This window comes from Zonotrichia leucophrys, chromosome 1 (genome assembly GCF_028769735.1).
Source record: "Zonotrichia leucophrys gambelii isolate GWCS_2022_RI chromosome 1, RI_Zleu_2.0, whole genome shotgun sequence".
In the NCBI taxonomy this organism is placed as follows: domain Eukaryota; kingdom Metazoa; phylum Chordata; class Aves; order Passeriformes; family Passerellidae; genus Zonotrichia; species Zonotrichia leucophrys.
The window spans coordinates 68,137,840-68,147,163 of record NC_088169.1 but is presented as its reverse complement, the minus strand read 5'-3'; the positions used below and the strand labels follow the sequence as shown (position 1 = coordinate 68,147,163).

General features: G+C 43.0%; 1 protein-coding gene across 5 annotated transcripts in view; it reads right to left on the bottom strand.

Annotated features, from left to right (window-relative positions):
* Nucleotides 1–3,095: 3,095 nt before the first annotated feature.
* Nucleotides 3,096–9,324, bottom strand: part of STARD13 (StAR related lipid transfer domain containing 13) — a 282,314-nt gene continuing 276,085 nt past the window's right edge. For all 5 annotated transcript variants that reach the window (XM_064716212.1, XM_064716230.1, XM_064716220.1 and 2 more), the window contains 2 exons: nucleotides 6,287–6,463; nucleotides 3,096–5,945 (listed from right to left, as the gene is read on the bottom strand). In XM_064716212.1, coding sequence (XP_064572282.1) covers nucleotides 5,828–5,945; nucleotides 6,287–6,463 — 295 coding nt within the window. In that variant the 3' untranslated portion in view covers nucleotides 3,096–5,827. The remainder of the gene's footprint in view (nucleotides 5,946–6,286; nucleotides 6,464–9,324) is intronic.

Sequence of the window (9,324 nt, the reverse complement as noted above, 5' to 3'; positions counted from 1 at the left end):
TCTGTGTTTGTGGCCATGTGGAGCTTGGAGCTGCTATGAGCAGGAGATAGAGCAGAATCTGTAGTTTTAGGCTTCCCTTGTGTCTTTTACAGAATTTAGCATTTTGGTTAAGCAATAAGCTGTAATCCTGTAGCTGGCTGCCAGCAGAGCTCCATGCAATGGCTCTTGCATAAGAACCAGGTATTTTCTTGTTGAAGCTCCTGCACAGCCAGGAGCTCATCCTGTCCCCTTGCAAGCTGCTGCTAAGGACATACACACTGCAGTTCAAGTCTCTGCAGTTCACTGCCTTTAGCCTCTCCATCTTGCAGGATTCTCATCCCTGGGAGAGGATCAAAAGGCCCAGCTTGTCATTGCAGTGGGACAGGGGCTTATGGTTATTTTAGTGATCTGGCCTTCCTGATGAGAAGCAGAGAGACTCCTCACCCTGGTGTTTTATCCCTATTGTGGGACATAGGACATTCTGTACTCAAGCCCTGGCAGGCTGGCCATGACTGACTCCCTGTTGAACCTGGAGCTGGGAGCACCTGGCCATGGTCACCCTGCCCTAAAGGATGTGTCCTCCTGTGCATCCTGGGCTGGGTTAGAAGGCAGACATTCAAGGACTGAGTTAGACAATAGGGCATGCTAGCCTCAACGACTGGGCTCAGGCACTGGAAAAGAGCAGTGGAAAATAACTACCTGTGGGAGGACAGTACTTGGGATAGAGATCCTTGTTTCAAGAGTCGAAGGCATGGAAGCAGCTAACTGTCCAGGTTACCTTTTGTGCAAGAGATGCTGACCTCTGTCAGAGGCATAGAGGCTATGGTGTCTGGGACCTGCTGTGAGGTTAGAGAGGGTAACTCCCCAACATCAGCCTATGTAGGACAGGCAAATAGTTCTCTGCAGTGTTGTGACATTTTCTCTCATTTACTCATTAACCTGGACCCATTGCTCTGGCCTGCGTTTGCCCTTGAGTTCCACATGTCCTTGTGTTTGCTGAGCAGTCTTGCACAATGGAGCTGGGCAGCCTGCAGTTGCACAGTGGGTTCTGCTCTGCATCCATTGCTGCTCTGGGGGACTTGTTGGCTTTCTACATTGTATTCCTGAGTGGCCCAGATATTGAGGGTCACAATTTAAAATGAACATTTTAGAAAAATCCAAACAGCTACCTTGTTATGAATCTGTGGCTTGATGCCTGATGTGTAACTGCATTGTAACGATAGTCTGCCTGGTTCAGCACCCATCCAAATGAAGCCCAGGTGCAGCTATGGCTGACACACATCTGGCAAGGAGACCGTGACATGATCATGCTGAATTCCCATGGGGATTGTGAATGGGTCATGCTGCTTTCTGTCTGGCAAGGTCTGTGTTCACTCCCCAGCATTTTCACATCATGACTGAGCTGGAGCAGCAGGATGTGTTTTCATCCTCTCCTATCTGATTGGCAGGCTCCGGCAGTCTTCTGGATATTTATTCCAATATTTTCACCTCACAGTCATCTCAGGGTGCTCAGCCTGTGCTCTCATCTAACAGCCACCAGCCACTTCAGAGAGCAGCACCCCTTAGGCCTGCCGAAATCCTCTGAGGGTGACACTGATTCTGCAGTGTAAATGCATCAAGCAGAGGGATTGCCCTGCTGGTGACTCCTGCAATGTGTTGTAGAGAGGACAGGCACCCAAGAATTCAACACTACAAAGTCTGTGCATACCAGGAGCTGAAACATCAGTGCTGCTAAGGTCAAGGCAACCTCATTGCCCTGAGATTGCTGCAGTGGCTGGGAGGGAGAAATGGGAATGAGAGCACATGACATACAGCATTTTTTTGCAAGGATGTCCAAAGGATGGACTTACACAGCTGACCATCTCTGCCGTGGCAGACACTTAGGAAAAAATGCGTCCTTTCAATCCAAATTTTAATACAGAGCTTTCTCTGAATGAAGGGACATAAAGGCTTATCCCCTCCTAGATGGTCTCTCACAGTTGACTGCGCTCAGCACCCTGTTTTCTGAGACTCTGCTTCTTTTAGTAAGCCAAGAGAGAGTTGGAGTGATATAGGCACATGATGTGCTTAGAGCTGCAGTAGAGTTCATTTTCTTTTTGCAGTGCTGTGCTTTGGATTCAGTATGGGAATAATGTTGGTAATACAGTGATGTTTTGGCTACTGTTAAGTAGTGCTTACCCTAAGTCAAAGACTTGTCAGCTTCCCATGCTCTGCCAGTGAGGAGCTGCAGAAGAAGATGGGTGGGAGCATGGCCAGGACAGCTGAGCCAAACTGGCCAAAGGGATATTCTTGGAATGGATATGGAATGGATATTCCATACCATAGAACATCATGACCAGTGTATAAACTGGGGGAGTTGGCTGGGGGGGGACAATTGTTGTTCAGGGATGGGCTGGGCATTGGGCAGTGAGTGGTGAGCAACTGTATTGTGGATCATTTGAGTTTCTTGGATTTTATTCCTCTCTTTTTTATCTCCTTGTTTTTGTTGTTGTTGTAATAGCAATGATAACAATTATAACAATAACAATTAGTAACAACAACAATAATAATAATAATAATAATTTTGCTTTCGTTCAATTATTAAACTGTTGTTAACTCATAGGTTTTACCTCTTTCTGATTCCCTTCCCTGTCCCTCCAGGTGGAGGGATAGAGAGAGGGGGTTGTACCAGCTGGGGTTATACCACAACACTCATCCAAAGGAACCTTTAATCCATCTGTAGAATGTGTATGAAAAACTACAGAAGTCACTATCATGCCACTATACCTTTTTTGCAATGGCTTGATGGATTTGAGATGGCTGATGTCTTGACAATGTGAACCCAGCACTCACCCAGCTCCTGTGAACCTAGACCTAAATTATTGACAAGAACACAGATGCAGAAACATGGCTGAATTTGGAAAACAGTCTTTGCCATGAAGCTCGTGTATACATAAGGATACTACAGGCTAAGTATAATGGACAACAATATAATTTTGAGCCTGCAGTCATTACCCAAGTGCCACCCCAGAACAGTTTTGTGTATAGCAGGTTGCAATAAAGAAATCAAGGGCTTAAATTCAGCATTTCTTGAGCCAGTGGATGAAAAAAGAGCACAAAGAAACACGATTCTTTAGTGTATGTAAATTTATTCAACTCTGAAATTATTTATTTACAACTAATGACTGATAACAACTGATGAGGTAAAAATATGAGGTATTGATATGAGTATAACATTTAAAAATGCAATTATCATAATGTATCAATGTAACAATACAAAATACTGTGGTAGCTGAACGGTAGACATGGCATAATGTGCATTTTGAAGAAATCTTATTTCAACAATACATGGCTTGGAGATGCCAGAAGCTCATGACAGAGCTTTTGCAAGGGCAGGAAAACAACTCTACCTTGCTAAGGGTGGCAGATGGCACAGGGCCTCTTCCAGCTGAGCAATGACTTGTGAGACAGGATAAAACCACTGTCCAGGTTTTCCCTTCTTTTCCTTAGGACATTATTTATTGCCAGACACTGCCATTCCCAGGGCTAGAAATTCTGTGCCTGTTAGTGCTGAGGCACCGCTGTATTTATTTATGTAAACTAATGTAGCAGAAGTACTCTAATTGCTCATGTTTTGGAAAACAGCCGGCATGAAATCTGCTGCCATGGCCACAGGCGTCTGGGAGGAGGTGCTGCTTTCTGGAATGGCATTCCCAGCTGGGGAGGCACTGTTTGCTCCTGGGAAGGCTGAGCCTGGGCAGTGGGGGTGCGCTGCAGCCAGCGGGTGACTGCCAGACCCCACTACGGCCACGTAACAGCCCCGTGAGTGCTCCCCTGTCTGCAGGACTTAAAGCTCATGGCAGCTGCACATTGCAACTATTGTTGGCCATCAACTCGAGGCAGGAGCTCCCAGGCAGCCAACATCCCTGATCCCAGCACTTGCACAACAAAACATGAGTGACACAGATCATGGGTGAAAATGACAGTGACTTTTTTGGAGTCCTGCTCCTTCATAAGGATATACTGGAGCACTGTGGGTCACCTTAGGTCACCCTGTGCACCCTGAGCTCCCACAGGTGTGCTGCCTCAGTTCACAGCGCTGTCCCCTGCCAGCACAGCCCCCGTGTGTGTGCAGGATGTCACCTGGGCTCATGCTCTAGCAGCTGTCACCAAACACAATCCACTGCACAGCTCCCACACCTGGGCAATGTTCAAATCTCTGACTTTGAAGGGACTTCCTCATTCATTGAATTGGGGCACAAAGCTGTAGCTTCACATAGGAAATACATCCTGCTTAATCCACCTCATACTAATCTTTCTGGATTTTGCGGGAAGGACTGAGCTGAAACACTGGCTGTGAGTGACTCTGCTGGTTTATGCAGCAATAAATAAAGTCTAAGTGAACAAATGCGATTAATGAAGAACAGTATTAAGAGGCTTGTACATTCTTACTGAGTCATGGATGTAATAACATTTTGGTTGTAGGTTAGTTAAAAACAAAATGGAACCCTGCCTCAAAGGCAATGTCGACAAATTATTATTATTACTTTTAAAGCATTCTTCCATTAGCAAAATAATAGGTCCCTGAAAATGAAATTATATAATAGGCTTAAATGGCTCCTACTCCTCATAGTCCCAATCCTGCTCCCACCAATGCCTCCAGAGGTGGGATCATGCAGAACAATGCAATATAAGATGAGAATACTTGCTGTTACTATAAAAGCAATCTTTCCAAGAACAGTATTTATGTAGTCTTTTAAATCTCCAAGATGTGTTTAAAATCTTTAAAAAGCATAGTTATTTGTATAGTAAGAATTTTAAAAGGCATGGTGTTCATCTGCATGTCTTTGTGTCCACTGGATGTGGAAAACCTGCTTTGGATTAGCTATCTCTATGGGAGAAGGAAAGAACACAGAAACACTCAGAACCTAGACAAAATGCTTACAAAAAAAATTAATTTACAGCTTAATAAGTTACCAGTCTGATTTCAGCCATCTCAGGACACACAGCATTACCTTGTGCTGTCCGAGGATGAGCAGTTACCTGGAACACTGCACACAGTGAGGTCTCTACCAGTCATTTAAGGCAACAGGTAAATTTTCAACACCTTCTGCTAAAAGTCACAATTCTGCAGCTGAACATAAATGGCCTCCACAATGTCTGTCTCAGATGCACCTCCATATATTTTATTTGGTGAGACTGATTCCCTCCTCATTATTTTTAAATGCACTGCAACCTCCTTCTTCCTTAGTTCCTGTAATGCTTCCTACATCTATTTCTAGGTACCTTCTCATAGCACACACAAACACAAAACATATTTGGGAACAGGCGTTTGTTACCACACGAATTAGGCCTGGTAGCTCTGTGATAACAGCAAACACAGCTTATGTAGCAGTGAGACACTAAGAAACAAGTGACAGGTCCACTTAAGGTCCAACTGATGCAAGTGATTTGCACTGAGTTATATACAAAATAATTAATTTATACATATACATATATATAGATGGAATATAGATAAATATATACATACTGTACATTATTTATTTACAATTAAAATATGCTTCTTAGAAGCCTTTAAATACCAGAGTTATGTAACATACAAGTAATGGCAATAATCTGTTTTTAAAGTAATAAAAGCTCTCTGAAGAAATGTTTAGTTCAAGAATAAAAATTAATACATAGTGGATGCAGGGGAGGGGGGAAGGTGAAGTCTCCAGAATAAAAGAACTTTCCTATAAAATTCCTTTTTCAGCTTTGTACAGACCCAGGTCTGGTCAGATTTCTGCAGCTTAAATCAAACCTTTACTTTCAGTATTCCTTTTCCCTGCCAGACCCTGATTTATGCTCACATGCTCCCAGGAACACTTCCTCAGATTTTTGTTTCTGGTCCCTCAGCAATCAGAGGTTGAAATGAGTTTCTGATCCTGGCAACTTCCGCTGCACACAGATGTCCAAAGCCTTTGTTGTACCACTCTGGGGAATGTCCTCTGAAGAAATGAAAAGAGAATTATTGAGAAACTCAACTGCTCAAGAAACATGCCCCACAGAAACGTGCTTGCCATGCTTCCTGCTCCCCACTGCCCACGGTGGTGGTGGTGGCCATTCAAATACTTGTCTTTTCAAGTGTACTCTCCCTTGCAGTAATCAAATGAGCAGATTCTGTTTCTAAGATCCCATTCTATCAGTGGTGGGCACTGAGTGGAGAGAAGACTGCAGGAAACCTCTGAAGCAGCAAAGCTAATCTAACCCTGCCCTCTGCTCCCAGCATCTGAGCTTGAGGATTTTGTCCTGCTGAATGGCCATTGCCTTGTGCAGGTGGGATACTTACTTTAGGTCAATCCTGCAGATGTGGGTCAGCCTGGCTTTCCCTGAGCCACAGGGCTCTATCAAGTACTGGGAGTCCATGACGATGGCTCGCACAGCTCCCATGAGAGGAGCCTCTTCATGCTCCACAGAGATGGCGACCAGCATGCACATCCCCTTGGGCAAATCCGTCCTCCATGTCCTGCAGGGATGGATGCAAGGTGGAATCAAGTTAGCAATGAAACTTTTGGGCCCATGAGTAAGAACCAGAACTGAAGTTACAGTCTCCTTGTCTGCCCATCCTTGTTGCCTGCGATGCCAGTGGGCTGTCCTAGGAGTCCCTGGTAGAGTTTCATGGCTGTGTGGAATAGCCACCCATCTGTGTGGCTCCAGGTGGAGAAATTTTGCTTCTCCAGAGGAGCATTTTGTAGCCATCAGTATTCTAGGGCATGATAGAGCCTTTTGCAGTCAGACAAGTTTTGGAAAGGAGAAAGACCGAGGGTAAGCCATCCAGCAAAAGCTGAAACTCTGCATTGCACCCATGCAGGCTTACAGAACAAGAAATGCAGTTCAGTACAGCAGAAGTCCTCACTAATACCCAGAATATGTTTCAAGGGTGTCTGAATTAAAAACAAAATGTTCTTCCATTTCTTTCCCAGGTTTCTAGCCTCTCTAACATGCTGGAGAAGTTTTCCATCAAGTTCAAGATTTCTAGACTTTAATACTTAACTTTTTTTTTGTTGTTCTGTAAGCATTCTCTACATACTCTTGTGTCTCACATCTTTCTCATCTGCACTCAATCTCAGAGGAGAGGTCTGTGCTCTTTCCTATGCTGTGGGGAAAAAGGAGAAATTCCCACTGTGCTGTGTAACATGCATCATCCTGCTGTGGATTGTCTGAGACAGGGATTATGCTGCCTTGGGAAGTATCATATTTTAGCAGGTAAGCTGCTTTCAAGGACTGTTGAAGTTTGGACTTCAGCAGATAATTTTAACATTTTGCATTTTTCTTACATGAAACTGAGCTGTTATTCAAGACACTACAGGAAGATACTGACCAGAAGGTTTTACATGTGCCTGGGCATTAAAAAAATTGATGAGCTGTTTTGGCAGATGAAACATATGGGAGAAGGAAATCACAGCTGAGATCCGTATGAGAAATGCTGAACCACCTCCTGCAAGTGCCTGCACAGTGTTTAGATGTGCCCACATCATTTTGGTAACTATCCAGCACTCCCTGGGCCATTTGGGAAGTGGAAAGTTCTCTGTCCCAGAGATTTCAGAAGACTTTGGTTTCCTGTTCCCAGTCATATGGATTTAGGCCAGTTTCAGCAGTTCTTTAAAAAACTTAAAGTAGTAGAATCATGGCACCTAACTCACCAAAATGCTGTCATACTTAATGAACATGAAACACTTGTGGATTCTTTAATAAAGTGATGCCTGTGCAGGGCATCTGAGAGCTGTGTCATATCCCAGGCATATGAAACATTTCTCCTCTTACCATCAGAGTCTTCTCTAGGCAGGCTAATCCCCTTGTTATGACTGTCACATTGGAAAAAAAAGGGAACAACTAAGTTGATCCTTTCACAGCCCAAAGTTTGACTGAGAAGGAGAAAATTGCCATCTGTTAAAATATATTTATTCATGTCCCCAGAGGTGTATTATAATTTCACTGTTCGCTTCCCACCAATCATAAGGTATCAAATTGACTGCGGTATTGCTGGGTAACCTTGCTCTAGACTTAATGATATCAATCAAAAGAGATAAACAACAGAATCTGACAGATCTGCCTGATGGCTGTTTTCAGCCCTTAAGAACCCACCAGGATTCATTTTTATGATATGTATTTCAGTCCTTGGGGGTCATTCTGCCTGGGTCAGTGAAAAGAATGAGAACTCAATAGCAGGATTTTCCTTTAACTGATGTGGCTGCACAGCAGGTCTTTAAAGAACATAAACCACCAGGAAACCTAATAGTGAACTAAGAGGCAAATGAGAGGACCAAATTACGGCTGTCAGAACCTCCCTGCCGCTCGCAGGCCATCTTCCCAGTGCCATGCACAGGGCCAAATTTATCACTGGCTCAAGCTAATGACATTATATAAGAAGACTATTTATAAAATAATGATAGATATATAATTATATAAAATATATAATAGATATTTGATTATAAAGTAGTTAATTTAGCCCAGTATACTGTGGTAAGGCAAAGGAAATAGAGTAATGGGAGAACTGGTTACAGAAAGCATTTTTTAAATCTTCCCCTAAGAGTTTCAATAAGTCTTCCCTTATACCAACAATATCTGCATGTTGTCATCCTTTAAGAGACTACTAAAGTTCATAAAAGGGATGTACTTTTGTAATTATATTTTATTTGACCCATCTTTTGCCTTCAATCTTCATTCCCTTTAATACAATTCTGACTCCCTGTACTCCTTCCTTTGTCAAAACTGCTTTGTATTTCTCTAGCACATCATTTCAATCAAAGAAAGCAGGCACCAAAAGCAGGAATGCACAAAATCATCCTACAATAAATAACTGTAGGACTGACCCTGTTAGTGAAATATGTCAGCAGCTCCACAATAGCTCCTAGCAAGCAAAGGCCTGGATTTCAAAGACAGAAGAGGGTTTTTCTTTGGCTGTTCTGTACAGGCAGATAGACAATGGCAGAACTGGGATTGAATGTAGAATATTGATACACAGCTATACAATTATTTGAGAGAAGTCATCCCTTGGAAGAGAGAATACAAATCTACTGCCTCTTTCTGTTCATTTCCACACTAGGATTTTTATGGATCAGCATTTCTTCATTTACAAAGACTCCAACTGAAAATTTAAGATAATAACTTATATAGACACTGTATAACAGCCTTAGCTTAAAAGCACCACTATCTTCTCTTCTAAACATTTGGCTCTTAAACATCAAACATTCCCCAGAGAGCAGCAAAAGCAGTGTAAAAAACAATTGGGTTCTATTTGCACTGTTTTGACAACAAACAAAGCTGAGAGAGAAGAGCAGTTATTATCAGACATCTGTTCTGAGGAAGAAATTATATTTATGGCCT